This window comes from Schistocerca piceifrons, chromosome 1, assembly GCF_021461385.2.
Source record: "Schistocerca piceifrons isolate TAMUIC-IGC-003096 chromosome 1, iqSchPice1.1, whole genome shotgun sequence".
Classification (NCBI taxonomy): domain Eukaryota; kingdom Metazoa; phylum Arthropoda; class Insecta; order Orthoptera; family Acrididae; genus Schistocerca; species Schistocerca piceifrons.
The window spans coordinates 821,292,836-821,313,771 of NC_060138.1; the positions used below are offsets into that span (position 1 = coordinate 821,292,836).

General features: G+C 41.3%; 1 protein-coding gene across 5 annotated transcripts in view; it reads right to left on the minus strand.

Annotated features, from left to right (window-relative positions):
• LOC124714372 (cytochrome P450 306a1) overlaps positions 1–20,936 on the minus strand; it is a 925,226-nt gene that overhangs the window by 616,247 nt on the left and 288,043 nt on the right. For 3 of the 5 annotated variants that reach the window (XM_047243018.1, XM_047243015.1, XM_047243014.1), the window contains exon 3: positions 9,708–9,853. The exons of the other annotated variants lie outside the window; for them this stretch is intronic. In XM_047243018.1, coding sequence (XP_047098974.1) covers positions 9,708–9,853 — 146 coding nt within the window. The remainder of the gene's footprint in view (positions 1–9,707; positions 9,854–20,936) is intronic. 5 annotated transcript variants of the gene reach the window in all.

Below are 20,936 nucleotides of genomic sequence, written 5' to 3' on the forward strand. Positions count from 1 at the left end.
AGGTACACCGAATTTTGAGATGGAACCGCCGAAACGACGTAACAATGACCGACATGCGACTCGCAGACATGATGATTTTGACTATAAGCTGTTTATTACTACATGTAAGTTCAAAACATTCAAGAATTCTGGCAACGACATTCATCCACAAGCGTGGCTTCATCAATGCTCTCATTGTTTTCCTCCCAACTGGTCATTAGAGCACAGATTAGAATTTATGTGTGGCCATTTAGAGAATGAACCAGCTGTAAGAATGCGATCGGTCATTCACGATTGTCACAGTGAAGGAGAATTTTATCATGCCTTCCTCTCAGCATATTTGTCTGAAGCTACAGAAGACCGAGTAAAACATAGCCTCATAATGATGAAACATTTCGCACAACCTGTATTTTCCAGTCTTGTGAAATATTTTGAATACATGTTGCACAAGAATCAGTAGCTGTCAAACCCATATAGCCCCTCAGAACTCATCCGCATTTGCTTAATCAAATTGCCTGAACTTTTACGACATATTATTTTGGCAGGACGTTGCAAAGACGACATTGAAGCTTTTCAGCGACTATTACAAGAATTGGAAATTGACACTGACAATGGTGGGACGCGAAAACAGGAACACAACAATTACGGGTTACATCTGTCACAATTCCGCGATGAAAGAAATAATAACTGGACACGACAAGGCTATTCTTACAACGTAAATCGTGACCAAAAAAGACACCACCCATATGACAACCGTTGGCAGAGTAGTAATAATTACAGGGAAAGATCACCTCTCCGCAGTAATGACTATCACAGAGACAATCAGAGAAACAAACAATATGGGAACCAAAATAATTATTATCAAGGGAGACAGAATAACTTCAGGCGCAACGGTCCACCCCGCAGTTACGATTCCGGGAGAAATTCTCCACCACATGACCGACAAACAAGAAACTATGTAAACTACCGACATAACGACAGACCTGAATTTCATCAGAACTGGCGACATTCAAACAGGGCAGGGCCTTCACGTCAAGGTGAATTTGTAAACGTTAGGTCTCCTAATCCTAATAACGACACGCGCCAACAAAGAGACAGGCAGCCACGTGCGCCGGCTGGCTCAGCGAAAAATAACATAGACGCTAACCTATAGAAAATTTTAGCATTCCTTACCGACGTATACAACATGATAATTGCGTTGAAGTTGAAATTCTGCGTACTAGGAAGAGTAAAGGTTTACACCACATTTCACACGTAAAACCGTTTATTGAAAAATAATCTGCTTTTTAACTTTGTCTTTGCCATAAAACTTTTCACTTCACATTACTAGTATGCTTTGTCAGACTTAGAAACTGTTAACATGCAAAAATGTTTGAAGTTAAATATCCAGTCAAGAACCAAGAGAACTTATTTAAACAGAAATTACGAATGCATTGTTATAGTGAACAGACGACACGGTGTTGTTATTTGTATACTCTTGCTTGTTAGTTTCACGATTACGTAACGACTATAAGGCTTACATACTTAGAACATATACTGCTAATGAGATTTTAATGCAACATTTTAGGTAACTTGAAAAGACATTCTTTATTTGAAGTACTTTCTGTGAGATTAAAGATGACTTAGTATTTGGTTTCTTTGACAGCTACACGACTATATAACGACGCTACTAATGTGTGACACAATTACATTGTTGCTTTTGTGCTGTATCTGATTTGTATCTGCGCAGTTTTTCTGAATTCTTCTGGAAAGTAAAACAAGTTTTAGTAGTAACTTTTGTGGTATAGATACAATGAGACAGCCTTTTTCGTAGCACAACAATATGTTACAGTACAGTACTTTCTTGATCATGGTAATGTACGTAATAACTACGATATCTATACGCATAGCACTTCCCTTTAGTTTATTACGAGGTAAGTACATTGACTTCTGCAGAACTTTGCTTGCAGAGGACGATAACTACGACACTTCGACAGAATTATCTCACAAAACGCACAGTTTAGCGCTACAGTACACGTATTTGAGTGATTAATTGTGTGCTTAAAACATTTATTTTTAAAGATTTTTGAATTACAAAGATACAGAGGCTTTCCGTGATATATTTCATTCCATTGCTGCAATCTGTAACACCTGAGGGTATAATTACATTAATCCTCAGGGGGGTACACGCTTACTTTGTGTACCATGTGTTTGGCAAGCACAAGGAGCCCTAGCTAATATGGTATTTGCTTATACAACTTTACACATCGGTACCATATTTCTCTAAGACAGAATTACACAGCTATCTGATCATTTAACTGAGAGAGACAAACATTTTTTTTACTACGCCCGTGACAGATGTTTACGTAATTACACAGCTTGGTAACTTCACATTTACGAAGTTGTATTTTTTGTCTGTACTGTGTGAACTCTTCATATTTTTCGGAACCATTGTGATACTATAAGAGCTTTGAATGATGTATTTGGTATGGGATCATGATTTTTAAAGTACGTTTGAGGTAGATGACACTATTGAAATGAGCAGAGAATTCTTTTTAGGTTTTGAAATTATTGCAGAATGCTACGACGATTTTGAGATTTGACTGAGGTGTTATGATGTTATTTTTACGACGACGATGTGTATTATGCTGTTGAGGTATGTTTATAACCAATAAGCTGATGCTATATGAGGAATCTGATTATACTACATATTTATAATGATGAAATATTGAAGAATGTCGACGAATATGTATAATAAGGTAAGAAATAATGAGTAGTGGTTAGGGACGCTGATTTGTGAAAAAAGGCCGGCCGTGGTGGTCTAGCGGTTCTAGGCGCTCAGTCCGGATCCACGCGATTGCTACGGTCGCAGGTTCGAATCCTGCCTTGGGCATGGATGTGTGTGATGTCCTTAGGTTAGCTAGGTTTAAGTAGTTCTAAGTTCTAGGGGACTGATGACCACAGATGTTAAGTCCCATAGTGCTCAGAGACATTTGTGAAAAAGGATGTTGGAAACCAAGAATCGAGTTATGAAATGTGTGTAAATGCGTGAATGTATTACAATGCCGACGAAAATTTTTTGGACACTGTTTTACTTATAGGATTTTGTTTCTACACATATGTAACGCAAATTCTCGACCTATGAAATATTTTTTAGATGAGACTGTCACTGTAGTGCAAACTGCTGTCGTAAATACTTCGGTAAGAAAGCCAAGTGACCTTGACGTAATGCACTGTGAGCGGCCAGCTGTGCCAGCCGCCTGGAGAAAAAGCGATTAGGTGGAGAAAAAGAGGCCATTAACCTTGCTATTAACATTCCTTTGTAGAAAGCATCCCAAATATGACACGCTATTACTTGGAAACATATGATTATACAGTGGAGCACGTACTTTGTGCTACTTGGTGATACGGTTATGAGTTGATGGGAAATATTCTTACATCTGCACACCTGATTATGACAAGTGTCTTTCCATGAGACTTGAGAGAATTTCTACTGACTTATGAAATGCCATATGGCTATTGAATGATGTTTTTAAGCTTTGCTTTACATAGTTGCTTATTTCATTTGATATCTGGTTTCCAGCTGTGTTGCAGCATTAGTTATATAAAATGAAATTAAATGCATTTGCTAATGTGAACACTTTCTGTCAACAGATCTATTAAATAATAATTTTATGATCCACATTCTTCGAAAAAGGAGCACTTGGAAAGGAAAGAACAACAAGAAGGGACTAATAACAATAACTGCATGTATAATTTTCTTTTCAAGCACTTGGTAATTTTTTGTAGAATAAGTTTTTGTGGTGCACCACTTTAATTACATAGACATTAAGATGTGAATGTACATTTCCCTTATCTGCATTGTTGTCTTTAGTGTACTGTTTTGTTTCTGCTTGTGGGTTTGTCATGTTTAGATATAAGTTATTGCATTTGCTGCTGCTATTTGCCAGGCATAGCGCTACTGAATTTCACTTTGTGTTACTCTGTTAAGCCAGTTTTACTACTGATTTATTTTTCTTGTTGCTGCTCATTGACTCATATTAGCTGTAATATCGCGTTTGCTTTGCTAATTTAGATATGCTGCTGCTTGCTTTGCCAATTTGCATTTTTTTGTCATTGCTGTTTGTGTTAATTGTTTTGCACTGCTGCATTGCCTCGTCCCTTAGTATATGTATCTGAGCTCAGTAGATTTAAGTTGGCTTAAGATGGGGTAGGCTATATAAGAGAACGAGTTGTGATAAATTGGAAGAAATGCATTGAGAAGCTATAAGAAAATGGTTTGGCCAAAAAAAGTAGTGTACAGTGGAGAAAAACTATTTTTGAAAGAGGATGTGAACAGAACACAGAAAGAATGCTTGGTTAGGATTTTTTTTTTTGGTGGAAACAAATGTTGAAATAAGAGGAAAGAGCTATGGAATGAAGTTTTGGGTTGGACTGCAGTACCAAATGTCACACTGAAAACAAACCCTGTCCTGTACTTTTGTGTTATTACGCTATGTGAATTTGTCTTTTTCCTGTCTTTATGTGTTTAGCTAATAAGATTTATGTTGTAGAATTTTTCTAATACTAAGCTACATTCACTATGATGAGGAATACTGTTATCCTCAAATATAATTTGCATTAATAATATGTTATTTACTTTGTTAAGATGTTTAGACTTTATTTATTGTGTTTTGTTTTAATGCTCATGTGTGAAGTTGATGTTTCAAAAGTTATTCTGATCTTTTATGTATGTACTTATGTCATAATTCTTGTAACACTGATGTACATGTTTATTTCTATTCTTTTGTAAAGCCTGTTTTACTACAAATGTTATCTGTATTGTTATGATCTTTAATGATGTATTTTGTACCTTTGTTATTGTATTCTTATGTTATAAAATTGTAATTGACACCAGTTCATCAAATTAAGTAACTTGTAAGTTACATTTCACTGCACATGTTTCTGTTGGTAATAGTATATTGACAATATGTGAGAAGTAGGGACTGATAGTGTTTGCACGTGTGTTAATAATTCAGCAAGGTACTGGTTAACAGCATTGCTGGTTCTAAGGACAATTCCAAAAACTTTGTGAGTGTACAAGTGGTGGTTTATGGACTTGTGATATTGTCCGCAAGACTCTTCGATGGTGATTGTGCACCTGCACAGTCGCAACAGATGGCTGCTGGCTGTCTCTACAAGGATTACAGCGGGTCTGAATCTTTGATGGCTCACCAATACCATTATTTCTACAAAGACTGCAGTGGGTCTGCACCTCTGGTGGCCCACCAATACCATAATCTCTACCAGGACTACAGTAGGTCTGCTCTGTAATGACCTACCTACCAATATTCTTCAAAACTTCGACTACTCTACTGTGGGTTTGCTCTATTGTGGCCCATTACCTGTCTGCATGTCAAGAGTCAGAACTGTCTTTCGGTTGGAAGGACAACACTACTTCTTCAAGACTGCATGGAAATCCACTACTTTCGTGTGCATTTTCTTTTAATGCTCAGACTTTGTGCATAAAATTGTAATTAATACTGTGATGAATGATCAGGATTGTCTTTATGGACTGTGAGAAAATTTTAGCTTTCGACCAACATTGTATCAATAAGTGTGTGCATTGGATACCTTTGTTATTGTAGTTATGAAAATTTTCTTCAAATCTGTATTGGCCACTGCCCAAAACAATTTGTAAAATTTTTTGTGGGGAGCATGGGGGCTATGTTAGTAGGCTGTTTAGGTTTTTATGTTGGGAACGCCACGTAGCGCTCTATATGAAAATCACTGACTGTGCTGTGTGAAGGCTGTGGATGGTTTGCATTGTTGGAGTATATGCTATTGTAGTGTTGGGCAGTTGGCTGTTAACAGTGCGTAGCGTTGAGCAGTTGGATGTGAGCCGCCAGCAGTGGTGGATGTGGGGAGAGAGATGGCGGAATTTTGAGAGCGGATGATCTGGACGTGTGTCCATCAGAGACAGTAAATTTGTAAGACTGGATGTAATGAACTGCTATATATATTATGACTTTTGAACACTATTAAGGTAAATACATTGTCTGTTCTCTATCAAAATCTTTCATTTGATAACTATGCCTATCAGTAGTTAGTGCCTTCAGTAGTTTCAATCTTTTATTTAGGTGGCAATAGTGGTGCTCGCTGTATTGCAGTAGTTCGAGTAACGAAGATTTTTGTGAGGTAAGTGATTTGTGAAAGGTATAGTTTAATGTTAGTCAGGGCCATAGGGATTATTGAAAGTCAGATTGCGTTGCGCTAAAAATATTGTGTGTCATTTTAAGCACAGTCATTTATAATTTTTCTAAGGGGACGTTTCATACTGACACTTATGACGCCATCTATTAGCAAAATTTTGGTTAAATTTTTTTATGACATTTGCCCTGCTTAAATAATGTACTTTTCAAATTTGATGTCATTTTGAGCAGTTTTTCTCTTTCTACAGAGTTTTGAAACCGGAATTTTAATTATGGACTCCCTGTGTATAGAGTCAGTATCATATAGTTCGTAAAACGTATACAAAGGAAGGACAAAAGTGACAGAAGCATAAAATCAAAAAATGCTACTGAGAAAATGAATTAAAGGTAAGCAATGCAAGACATCTAATCGTAACTGATACATCAATTGTAAAATTACTGTTTATAATGGATGTTGTTTTACTATCATGTCTGTTGTTCGCCGTTATTTATCAGCTTTTTCACTTGTGCTCGCATAGTGTATGGAACAATGGGTAGATTTATACCCCAACATGTATTTGGTTTCACACTGCTAGAAAAAATGTTCCAGCATGTCACTGTACGTTGTTGAGTGGGTTCCATTTCCTACTTAAGCAGCACCGAATTTTCGTTTGTAAACTTTGATTAATAGATATTGTAACCACTGTGCATTTTGTTTCAAAATGCGTGGCAATCACCATGTGTGGAAACTCCAATAGCAACAGCATAAATCGGTATGACAAAATTCAAAAATTTCACTAACCTTGTGGATCCAGTCCTCATCAGATTTCAACATTCTCAGTCCGCTGTCTTGTTTCCACATGTATGACGCTACACACCACAACATCTACATCACGGGTGACAGCCGAAGCTGTTTTCTGTAGGTTCAGTTCACCCATTTTCTCCGAAACTTCAATATAAAACCTAGCGGGTGGGCCGTCAGGTTTTGTGGTCTTTCCTTTAGCGAGTGATTTGAGCTGCTTTTCAATTCCGCGTTCATTTATATTACTATCTGTCATTTATTGTGACGTGGTGGATCCTTGCCACCAAGTACTGTTCTCTACGATATTAACGAGTCTAGCACAACGTCTGCAGTAGGTTAGAAACCCTGCCCGAGTGTCTCCAGATCCTTCTGCCAGAGCTAAACATTAGCTGCTGATTAAACAGATAGTTTCAGTTAAGGCGTCACATTGCTCACATTTCACGCTACATTTTTTCTCCTTTGCATCTTTTTCATAATACGCTCACCATCAGAAATCCTGTGCTCAAAAAACTGAGTGAGGAAAATTTCATTGTAGTCTGATGCTATCAGTAACTAGCATACAGTACGGATTTCAACTCCCGTAATTCCAGCATTCAGCTACTCAGTTGGATAAATGCCTATTTCACATATCATTTACTGAATTTTTACCAATATAATGTGTACGGATCAGTTTAGATGCTAGCCATACCTAATACACTTTTGTGAATTTTTATTTCCCGCGGCCGGTGTCAGTCTCATTAATACCCTTCTGGGTGTATTGCCACGTCATCTTGTAAAACACTTGAAAGACTAAAATAAAGGGCATTTCGACCAAGTTGCAGCGGTCTACGTCAGGGGAATACATCCACAAGAAATTTCATGAGGTAATTTGTGTTTTGAATGGCGCTATCCTTGGGCATTTATCGATTACGAAATAGCACAATGAATTAAATGTTAATGAGCAGGTCAATCTTTTTCTTTTTCTAGTGCCTTTTTCCCGCATCGGCGCAGGACCGACATGGTTATTAACGGATTTGGCGTGATAATTTAAGGGGTGGCCGGATGCTGTTTTTCTGTCCAACACGTTACCCCCCCCCCCCCCTCGTCCTCCGCCCTCTTCCGCATGGAACGTATATGTACTCCAAGTGTCTGCCTGTCGTGTTATGCATGCGAAAGTTTTCGATGTGTTGTGTTTTATACGTTTGCTGATGTGTTACCAGCTTAAAATAAAAAATACAAATGTACACTGAAATATGTCTACTTTTTCAGCTTTTTAGTGTGCACGAACGTCAGTGTGACTACCTCTCATTTCATACTGATTGCAAACAAAAGGTCTTTGTGGTGTCACCGCCAGACACCACACTTGCTAGGTGGTAGTCTTTAAATCGGCCGCGGTCCGTTAGTATACGTCGGACCCGCGTGTCGCCACTATCAGTGATTGCAGACCGAGCGCCGCCACACGGCAAGTCTAGTCTAGAGAGACACCCTAGCACTTGCCCTAGTTGTACAGCCGACTTTGCTAGCGATGGTTCACTGCCTGCATACGCTCTCATTTGCAGAGACGAGAGTGTTTAGCATAGGCTTCGGCTACGTCATTTGCTACGACATAGCAAGTCGCCATATTCAGTTACTATAAGTACTATCTTCGAGAACGTCTTCTGAACAGATAATATTGTGACTCACGTACCGTCAAGAGCGACGATCATCATTAATGGATTAAAGTTAAGTATCAAACTAATTATGTCCTCTTTCTGAATTCTCATTCCTTGTCAAGTTCCAGACCTCACGTCAGTATAGTTGTTCCCTCCTCACGCCAGCCTGCGTGAGCTAAAACGCGTGCATTTCGGCCTCCATTCGTAACATGGTGTTGGCTCTTCTGCTAACACGAAAGTCTTACTTACCAAGTATCGGAGCTGTGGCTATCCATCAAACCACATGATTCACCAAGTCCATCTCTGTTGGTGCTGCCCACTTTTGCAACGAGCTACCCTCCACTCTGCGCACAATATACATAGATGTGTAACGAGGCTGACAAAAATAATTTCCAAATCATTTGGTTTGAAGGAGGAGCACAGCTTCGAGACAAGATAAGTGAGAACTTTTGTTGCAATCATTATGAGATGAGAGGTAGTGGTCCTGAGGTGAGGGCATAACAAGGAACCAAAAAAGTAGATATGTTTCAAGGTATTTGAATGATATTTCCACGATTTGACTGTTCAAACTTTTTTTATTTCGTGTTACTGTCATGAATTCGGCCTTAAGCCATTATAAAGTACAACAACGTTGAGTATAATTGGACTTTAAGTGAGGTCATCGTCAACATCTATTGAACTGCGTATGTCAGAGTGTAGATGAGTACAAAATCACCGAAATTTGTGTACTTATCTACCCGCTGGGATACCCAGTGCAACATATCTCGACGATGGCTTCACTTAACAAAGTCTAACTACCAACCCTGCTTACTTGATAAAGGCTGAAGGCTGAAATCATAATAGTAATATAAAATAAAGAAATTCGTACAGCAAAATGGTGGAAATATCATTCAGACGTTGTTACATGACTCTGGCCCTAAAATACGAATAAAAACATCGCAAGGTAGTCACGCAATTTGTCTGTCCAAAAGTATCCTAACTGGTCGTACGAAGCTCTGAGGTTGTTAAATAGAGACAGACAGAATGCATTCCTCGTTGGTGATAAACGTCTCTTAACGTGTTGAATTGCATGGCAGTTATAGGCGAGCAGTGGTGCAGGTTACGCACATTACACGTACCACCACCTCAGTGCAGGGGCGCACCTACCTGCAGACAGTAATCGACGCTGTCCGCCACGAGCGCCTCCAGGCGCTCCCTGCGAGGCCCCGCCTTCACCATGCCCAGGTTGCGCAGCGTGCTCGCCACGAACTTGCGCTGGTCGCGCCACAGCGCTCCCTCGGCGCAGATGATGCCTGCAACCGCCAGCCGGCCCGTGTAACAACCACAAGCAACGAAATACCGCTACAAAATAAACAAATAGCACCAGCAATTACGAAGGCTTTTTTTTTTCTCAACTTACGATCGGTCGCGAAATAGAAACCACAGTGAAAATCAAGAAAACGTTTATTTGCAACATTTAGCTACACTTTCGAGCTTCCTCTCTGCATAGCTAGCGTTCCGAATTAATTTATCGCAGCGTATTTCGAGCTTTCTAATACCCTCGTCACAGAAGGCAGACGCCTGCAATATCCGCCAATTCGCGAAGCTGATCTGCACCTCATGGTCTGTGCAAAAATACTGTCATCATAACCAGCGGTACATGTGAGCGAAGAGATGAAAATCAGATGGAGCTGTATGGTCGGTGATCAAACACTTCCTACCGGAAACGCTGCTGGAATGTCTTTATTGCCCCTGCAGTATGCGGCAGATAAATGACATGAAGAAGGAGACGCATAACAGTTATGTTATACAGGCTGCATGAAATCCGGCGAAACCTGTCAGTAGGACTTCACTGTTTCTATGCATATTTACACTCACACTGTGTACTCAGAATTGAATAGTGCAATGTGACACAATAGGCACACATACTAGAAATACTACACAATACATCACCAGATTTTTCTGTGGTAAAAAATACACAACCGATCGATGGTTGAAAACAAACTAGCTCTCATATCATTTCAAGATTTTAAACATGGCTGCAGCAGCAACTGTTAAAATTCTTCAAAATAAGGGATGGCAGCCATATTCTCTTTCAGGTATACCTTTACACCATTATCTACTAACACATACATCTACATCTTTATTGCGCTAGCCAGCTATGCGTTTTGCACAGTGTAGATTATACTCTTATCCAGAACGATTTGCGCTCATGCGGGCGATGCCAGATCAACCATTACGTCCAGCCCATACAAAGGAGCATATTATGAGTAAACACAACAAAATTCATGCCACAGATTACAAAAGATATTGCAGGAAATCGTGTAGATAATGTCGTCTGTGCAGCCAGATTACGAACGTATTATCTCCATATCGAAGAAATCATGCGGACTTTCGACTGCCAACTCCTGGGTTTCTTCCCCAAACGCCTCCATAAATATGGTGGCTACCACTAGTGTTAGAGGGTAGCCCATCACAGGTCCTTCTGTTTGTTGACAGCAGTTTTGGTCAAATGGGAGGTAGGTTCCCATAAGGATGATTTCACACAGGTTCATTAGTGCAGGCTCCAATATTTCTCTGACAAGACCGATGCAGAGTCTCTCAGAGGGACCCTTGTAAAGAAAGACACCACATCGAAGCTCTCCATGAACTCTTCTGGCCCAATCTGAAGCTCTGCGGCTGCTGGATAAAATCCGCAGAATTCCGTATGTGGTGTTTGCAGCTGCCCACTAAGTGGCAGAGCATTGCTGTCAGGTGTTTTATTGCTTCATATGTTGGTACACCTATGTTGCTGATGATTGGGCAGAGTGGCATTATTTCCTTGTGTACTTTAGGTATTCCGTAAAGTCTAGGTGGCCCTTGGACAGAAGCTCCGCACCGTCTTATTACCTCGGAATGTGTGTTGCACTGTCTGCATAACGGCAGGATAGGATCAATTATTCAAAAACAGTCTTAATCGCATTTATTATTATTATACCGCCAACCGGTTTCAACCCCACGTAGGGGTCATCTTCTGGGTGTTTACACCATTGGGCGACTGCTGGTGGTGTCACAACGGCAGGAAACTAGTTTAGGATAGTTTCTTGTCGTTATGTAGACAGGAGTGACACCACCAGCAGTCGACCAATGATGTAAACGCCCAGAAGATGACCCCTACGTCGGGTTGAAACCGGTTGGCGGTATAATAGTAATAAATGCGAGTAAGACTGTTTTTGAATAATTGATTAATCATACTTCATCTCCACAACCATGTTGTCCAAAAAACAATGGCTTGTGGTCATCACGTTTGTATACTCTGAAGTCCGTGACTAGCCGTGTGAAGTCGAGATGTGACGTCTTCCAGCCGGCTTCTAGCGGATGCTGTAGATCACACTGTGGGGCAGCGGCCTGTGTTACTGCATCCGCTATGTCTGCCAGCTTCGCCTCATGCCCAACGAGCAGGGTGCGATACATCTCCGGCAAGCGAGACCCAGCCATATAGGCCACAGGAGTGTATCCAAGGCACCCGAACCGGCCAAGGGGCGGAGGTGTCGCAGGAATTGTGACGTGTTCTAGTTTCCTCCGTATATGATGGCTGTCTTAAAGTGTTGCGTATTACAGATGGAAACCCGCCGAATGAGCTCGATGTTTTATTTTTCTGGGGCTGCTGGGCTTGTGATAAGATTGCTAACCCTACTGGCGGAGAGGCTATCCAATGCATGGGCGTATCTGGCGGAGTCTTGTGTTTCTTTAGCGGTGACGAAACGAATTTTGATACGCGTGGACCACACAGACGGACAGTTCGTCCGAACGGCTATAGCATTAAATGCCAGGAGTTTCATTTGCGCTGCTGGAGCAGTCCCAGGGGTGTAGCGGCAGGTAACAATACTAGTGACTACAGGCAGAGCCGGCCGCGGTGGTCTCGCGGTTCTAGCCGCTACAGTCTGGAACCGCGCGACCGCTACGGTCGCAGGTTCGAATCCTGCCTCGGGCATGGATGTGTGTGATGTCCTTAGGTTAGTTAGGTTTAAGTAGTTCTAAGTTCTAGGGGACTGATGACCACAGATGTTAAGTCCCATAGTGCTCAGAGCCATTTGAACCATTTTGAACTACAGGCAGAGTCAAGCCCTGTGTGCAGACGGGTTTTCAGTTCTTCCAGACATGTCTGAGAGAACAGACACCACTTTGATCCTGCAGCCACTATGAATCAAGACACAAAGGAATTAATGATATTAACTGCTGGTGTGCATTGATTCAGATCAATGCGGTAAGTTGAAAAATTGTTGTAGACTGGGATTCGAACCCGGGTCTCCTACTTACTAGGTTGATGCCAGACAGTTGCACCATCTGGACACAGTGGTCATCACACTGCACGGACTACCCTATCACGCCTCCTGTCAGACCGAATAGCTCAATCTGTCCACTCACTACTGACGTAGTGCCCCTTGCCCATTATGGTCATTGTGTACAGGTGGCGCAGTGGCCAGCGCACCTGTCTAGTAAGCAGGAGAGATAGGTTCTAATCCTGATCTGCCACAAATTTTCAACTTTCCCCATTGATTTAAATCAATGCCCACTGGCAGCTAATGTCATTAATTCCTTTGTGTCTTCATTCATAGTGGCTGCAGGATCGAAATAGTGTCTGTTCTTTCGTACATGCCTGGAAGAACAAACACCACATACATAATTAAGGTGAGGACGACCAATGAACACTTCAATGCGGATGTATACCGCGCTAGAACTCACACAGGAATGGGCGAAATGCAGCTGGTAATGAGGGAAATAGGCAAGTGGCACTACATCAGTAGTGTGTGGGAAAGTTGAGAATTTGGATCTGACGGGAGGCGTGCTGGGGTAGTCCGTACAGTTGCAATGACAAGTTGTCTGGATGGTGCAGTAGTCACTGCAGGAGATCCGGTCCCGAATACCAGTGCAGCACATATTTTCAACTAAAAAGACTAATCTTCCTTTTCTTCAGTTTCAACATTTTTATGGTATAGGACCAGCAATCTTTTTTAATATTTGATGAAGCAAATGTGTCATGCTATAACAAAGTTGCAAATTTCACTTTTTTTCCTTTACTCGATGACTGGTTTCGGGCCGGGACCTAATTTCAAATCTTCGTGGCAGATAGTCAAAACGCGCTGTAACTGTTCATTTGCACTTCATAATACGTATTTATTTTTGACACGGTTTTTATATTTTTCGAAGTACAATTTGGTCTATCTGTCACGATGATTTGAAAATGGAACCCGGCCCGAGACTAGTCATCGAGTAAATAGAAAAAATGAAATTTGCAACTTAAGCTGGTTTTTCGCTGTACTGATTAACAGAAGTTGCTGACCTACAATCATTCTAACATGCTGGAAGTCTGTAAATCTGTCACAGTTGCATGTAGTACGTTTGGCGAATTCATTCTGAAGCCTGACCTACTGAGGCTGCACTGAGAATGCCTCATTTTAATAACAAACATGAACACTGCAATATGTAATTTACAGAGTTATCGCAAATGACTGTCACAATCAACATGTGGCTACTTAGCAAGTCAGACTCAAGATTCTGACTTGCTAAGTAGGCACATGATGGTTGTGACAGTCATCTGCGATAGCTCTGTGAAGCATGTATTGCCGTTTTGAAGTTTGTTATTAAAGTCAGGCACTTTCAGTGCAGCCTTAGTAGGTCAGGCATGAGAAAGAATCAGTTGGCTCCGAACTATTCGCCAGACACATGAACCGTAACTATGACAAATCTGTTATTAAACAGGTCATGGAACCTTTCTTTTCCTATTTTGCTTGTTATCCTTCTGCTTTGCCTCCCCCTATTCACCACCAATGCCAGATCGTCATTCCGTTTTTCCTCTCTATCGTCCAACTTTATTTCTTTCAGTCTTTCATTTATACAAAAGTAAGTGAGATCATGTTAGATCAAATCATTTGTTGTGAACAAAAGAGATTTAAGCGACATCAGATGGGGTACTATGAAAATAGTGCCATTGTGGTACAGTATATCATATTGACAGAATTATAACTCCACCAAAAACAAAGCTACGTGACTCAATTTGATTTATTTGCCAATTATTTGTGTTGCCTTAATCATTTTCGTTCTTGACTCTTTAGGTGCGTAAAATGAGGTTTGTTTCTGAGGTATTTATGTCGCCACAACGTCTATTACCGATGCGTTTTACTAAGTCACGTATGACAACAATGTATTTTGACAATCTTTAAAATGCAGTACGCTCAAGTCCTCTTGGTCTGCCTCCTATCTACCTCTCTCCTCCAGACTTGGGAATAGTGCTGTTTGTAAAAGATGACACTTAGCGTTTCACTTTTCATTGGCACGAATGAATTTATCGGTTTCCCTGGCGAGAACTACACGGCACATTACTGCCCTCATCGCGAAACCGAAAGAGACGTTCGACCCACATTCGGGAATGGAAGGGTTAAAATCGAAGTCGGGGGAACCTAACTGGAGCTTTCCATGATTCCCCTAAATCGCTTAAGGCAAATGCAGGATGCGTTCCTGCTGATATTTATGGTCATAAGGGCATGGTCCAACGCATAATTCTCTGCCTAACGTTTCATCTCCAAATGCTGGAGACATAATCAGAGACTTTAACGACTCACAAAGCTGCCACAAACGCAAAGCATCTCAGCAAGTCGAGCTGTTTATATGTATTCACGGAATGGCCTTATCCCCATGCTAAGCATCACGGATAGGTTTTCTATTGATATTTCGAGAGAACATTTTCTGGGAAGCGTCGGACAGCATATTACTTCCTTCACATATGTCTCGCGAAATGACAACGACGAGAAAATTCGAGAAATTAAAACTAATATAGACGCTTACTAACAATCATTCCTTCCATGCGCTATTGGCGAGTGGAACAGGGAATGGGGAATCAGTTAGTGGTACCAGAAGTACACTTCGCCACACAACGTTTGGTGGCTCGCGGAGTATGATGTAGATAAATCAAATATCAGCAATGAAGCAAATGCCGGCCTTTAAATCCTGCATTTTGTGATTAAATGCAGGATGATTCTTTTGAAGTTGGCGGCTGTGACCGAGCGGTTCTAGGCGCCTCAGTCCGGAACCGCGCTGCTGCTACGGTCGCGGATTCGAGTCCTGCCTCGGGCATGGATGTGTGTGAAGTCTTTAGGTTAGTTAGGTTGAAGTAGTTCTAAGTCTATGGGACTGATGACCTCAGATGTTAAGTCCAATAGTGCTCAGAGCCATTTGAACCATTGTTTTGAAAAAGACATGATCAATTTCCTTAGTCATCCTTGTCAGACAGCACCTGACTTGCGATCCGTCTCGAGAGGTTATATCCTAATCTTCATCATCATTCACACACTATGTTTGACCAAGGTATGCTGCCTATCTTGGTATCCCAGCTGAGAAACGAAAATGTGGCTACCGGAGAAACAGAAAAAGGACCTCATATTTACCAACGCAGCTAATCTGCGTTCTGTATAATTAGGAAATCTGCACATAGGGAATTGGAATCTGAGACTAATCCCGCGCAGTCTCAGAGTGATACGTTACAGTTTCTTGCCGACGTCTACTAACCACATATACAAGATTAACGACAGACGGCGGTGATTGCTTTTTTTCTAGTGCCACCACAAGTAATGAAACTGCAATAAGGCTACAAACAAGAACAAGAACACAGATTGATAATTCGTACAGCAAGCAAGCGCCAAAAGTCAACTCGCGTGGTGTAAACGAGGTGAGACAGCGATGGGTGTGGTTGCAATCCACTCTGTTTACAACTGCTGAAAGCAAAATCACGGCGCCTCGAGTTGGAAGAGGTGGAGATCTGCCCCCCGGCGTTGTGAATTATTCAGCCCACGCAACAGCAGTCGCGCCCGACTGTAGCCACGCCCACCACACCGGGAGGACTGCACCGATAGTGGACTGTTTTCAGGGTTGCGGCAGCCGTAAAACTCGCACCCACAGCAAAACAAAGCACAGTTCTCTCCTTCATGTCATCAATTGTTTTCCTACGAGGATAAACGCGTTGCAAACACTACAGCACCGATGTGCTGGTAGTACATGCGCAAGTTTCTCGCAGACAAGTATTTCGTATCTTGCGACTTTGACGTTGACATCATAACATACAGTGAAGCCTCTTTAAGCCGACAACTTGAAATTTTGTGATAAATTGGTCGTCTGGAGGGGCGGTCGTCTTAATGGTTGATCACGGTAAAATGTGATGCTGAACATAACCATTTAAACACAATTAATGACAATAACAGCTACAATTAAGGACGAGCTCTTATAATGTGTTAACTGTAAAAATAATGCCTGCTTAGCTCAATGGTAACGTGTTTTCCTCCCATTCAGCGAGCCCATGTTCAATTCCCGGTCGGGTTGGGGATTTTCTCCGCTCGAGGACTGGGTATTGTGTTGTCCTCATTATCATTTCATCCTCATCACCGGCAAGCGAGTCACCCAATGTGGCGTCGACTGAAATAAGACTCCCACTTGGCGGCCGAACTTCCCCGGATGGGGCCTCCCGGCCAGCAATGTCGCACGAACATTTCATTTTATTTGCAAAAATAATAAGTACGTACCTAATCCTTGAGGGTACTTAGTTCTCTCGTTGCCACTACAAAAATGTGTGATTTTTTTCACCAGACTCGTTTCGCTTTATTGAAGTAAAGCATCATCCGTGGTCTGTAATTAAGATGATTTGATTTGTACTTATGGTGAATTTCGGTTGATTCCTCGATTACATCGGGAAGTGCCGTCAGCTAGCACATCGTCGATTTTCTGCTTTAGACACTGATTATTTTGGCCTAATTTTTAGTTGTTTCGCAGCACTCTGCATTTCTTACGTTTCTCACAATACACTTTTATGCACAAACTGTATTCTGTTTGTTTTTGTACTTCGAAGTGTGTTGTGGTTTGTGTTTTGTAGCGTGCTAACATAACATTTCCACTACTTTTTCTTTGACCTACAACTTTTTTTAATTCGATTATTGCTTGTGTGTAATTCCATTTAATTATGTTTCTGTGGAAGGAACAGCGAAAGAGGGATTTTTTTGTGTAGGGGAGGGAGAAACCATGATGAGTGGACACAAGTGTACAGCAGTGTGGTGAAGTGTGAGTTAGAGGAGAAGGCGAGGAGCGGGAAGTAAAATAAAACGGTGAGTGGCGGAGCGGGGGGGGGGGGGGGGGGGGAGGGGGGCGTTGTGGGAGAGTGGGAGGGGGTGAAGGATGGAAAACGCTCTTCGCTTTTTCATATAATTTCACCAATTTTGTATAAAGTCTAGGTTCCAATATTTATTTGGTCATTCGGCAACTGTTTATTTTATGTTAATGCTTTTTGTACGTGGAAATTTTCTTGGAAAGGGAGGTGTCTGTCTTTACAAATGGTTCAAATGAGTCTGAGCACTATGGGACTTAACATCTGAGGTCATCAGTCCCCTAGACTTAGAACTACTTAAACCTAACTAACCTAAGGACATCACACACATCCATGCCCGAGGCAGGATTCCAACCTGCGACCGTAGCGGTCGCGCGGTTCCAGACTGAAGCGCCTATAACCGCTCGGCCACAGCGGCCGGCGTCTCTCTTTACATATTTTTAAAATATTCATATATTTTTCAATATTGTTTGGCCTATGGTGTTCTGGTTTTAGATGATCCGAAAATGTTGAATGATTTGTATCATATTTAAGTGTTCTGATGTGTTCTTTATTCCTTATGTCGACTGTTCTGCCAGTCATTCCAATGTATATCTTCTCACAATCTCTGCAACCGAGCTGATAGACACGAGATTGTTGGTATCTGTCTGGTTTTGATTTCAGTTTTGGGATGTGCTTTTGTATGGAATAGTTTGTTCTGTAAGCAATGTTTATGCCTTATTTCTTGTATACGTTACATATTTTACATGTGAATTTGTAGTGGTACGTCACTGTACGCCATTTTTTGTTGTAGTGCATGTTGTGTGAGTTGGTGTGGTTTGGTTAGTTTTTTTTCATTATTTGTTTATTTTTTGTTTAGTTTGTCTACCTTGTTCCTTTCTGTCCATTTTAATGCTATTTCTTTTATAATGGGTAGCTCTTTCTGGTAATCAGAAACGTTTAGGGGGATTCTGTTCAGCCTGTTTAACATGTATCTGATTGCTGCTTGTTTTAGGTTCTGTGGATGGTTTGAGGTTGCATTTAAGATAATGTCACTTGTTGTGGGTTTTCTGCATATGTCAAATGTGTGTTAATTATTATATTTTCTTATGGTTATCTCTAGAAAGTTGAGTGAGTTTTCTTGTTCTTCTTCTATTGTGAACCTTATGTTTTTGCGTATAGTATTTATGTCTTTATGCAGTTGCTGCATTCTGCTTTTAGGTTCATCTACGTTTACGTAGTAAAATACGCGAAATCTGGCACCTGCCCACTCTTTTCATATGTTTGTTTACAATGACATTCTCCTATTTCTTTTCCACCTTAGATAGTAAGTACATCAGTTTCTGGTTTGGAAGTTTAGAAGCAAGGGACTTGTGTCTAGCAATAGTATGTAAGGGATCGCCTAATGGGAATGCCTCTACAGGAATTGCGTCATTTTCATTATCACTATTTTGGTTGTCACTACACAGAGAATCTGGGTTCATTCCCGCAACGACATTTTCCCAATTATCACCACTGCTGAAGCATTCACTTTCTTCCTTCGCTGTAGAAATGTCCACTTCAATATTGGCAGCTTCGAAGAGTGACTGCGGATGATATTCGACTCATCGTCACCTTCTTCTTCTCCAGCGTCCACATTTTGCAAAAATTGAAAACCGCGATTAATGAAGCGTTTTCTAATTGCTTCGTTTTTCACTTCATTTCACGCACTCTTAATCCAGCTAACACCATCACCTACGGCCACACAACTAGCTAGGTCGCACACGGATGTGGCGTTGTTCATTTTCGCAACTAGGCAACGCAGAAGCTTTCTTTCGGTAACTCAATTTAAAAGACCGGATCACTCCTTGGTCAAGAGGCTGAACACACGAGGTTGTGTTAGCAGGAAAAAAAATTACTTCTACATTGGTAACTTTTCACTGCAATGACATATCTACGAAAAGTATGATTTTACGTTCCTGAACGCTCATTTTTGAATTTAAATTATTCCCAAGAATTAAAAATGTCTAATCTTCCATGCATTTTTATTTCATGCCAAGAAACACCAAGCAAAGAAATGTCATTGTTTTTGAAGCACCGTCGTCGATTTGCTGGATGTATCGCTAGTGGTGATCCATCTACATCTACATCTGCATTTATACTCCGCAAGCCACCCAACGGTGTGTGGCGGAGGGCACTTTACGTGCCACTGTCATTACCTCCCTTTCCTGTTCCAGTCGCGTATGGTTCGCGGGAAGAACGACTGTCTGAAAGCCTCCGTGCGCGCTCTAATCTCTCTAATTTTACATTCGTGATCTCCTCGGGAGGTATAAGTAGGGGGAAGCAATATATTCGATACCTCATCCAGAAACACACCCTCTCGAAACCTGGCGAGCAAGCTACACCGCGATGCAGAGCTCCTCTCTTGCAGAGTCTGCCACTTGAGTTTGTTAAACATCTCCGTAACGCTATCACGGTTACCAAATAACCCAGTGACGAAACGCGCCGCTCTCCTTTGGATCTTCTCTATCTCCTCCGTCAACCCGATCTGGTACGGGTCCCACACTGATGAGCAATACTCAAGTATAGGTCGAACGAGTGTTTTGTAAGCCACCTCCTTTGTTGATGGACTACATTTTCTAAGGACTCTCTCAATGAATCTCAACCTGGTACCCGCCTTACCAACAATTAATGTTATATGATCATTCCACTTCAAATCGTTCCGCACGCATACTCCAAGATATTTTACAGAAGTAACTGCTACCAGTGTTTGTTCCGCTATCATATAATCATACAATAAAGGATCCTTCTTTCTATGTATTCGCAATACATTACATTTGTCTATGTTAAGGGTCAGTTGCCACTCCCTGCACCAAGTGCCTATCCGCTGCAGATCTTCCTGCATTTCGCTACAATTTTCTAATGCTGCAACTTCTCTGTATACTACAGCATCATCCGCGAAAAGCCGCATGGAACTTCCGACATTATCTACTAGGTCATTTATATACATTGTGAAAAGCAATGGTCCCGTAACACTCTCCTGTGGCACGCCAGAGGTTACTTTAACGTCTGTAGACGTCTCTCCATTGATAACAACATGCTGTGTTCTGTTTGCTAAAAACTCTTCAATCCAGCCACACAGCTGGTCTGATATTCCGTAGGCTCTTACTTTATCAGGCGACATTGCGGAACTGTATCGAACGCCTTCCGAAAGTCAAGAAAAATAGCATCTACCTGGGAGCCTGTATCTAATATTTTCTGGGTCTCATGAACAAATAAAGCGAGTTGGGTCTCACACGATCGCTGTTTCC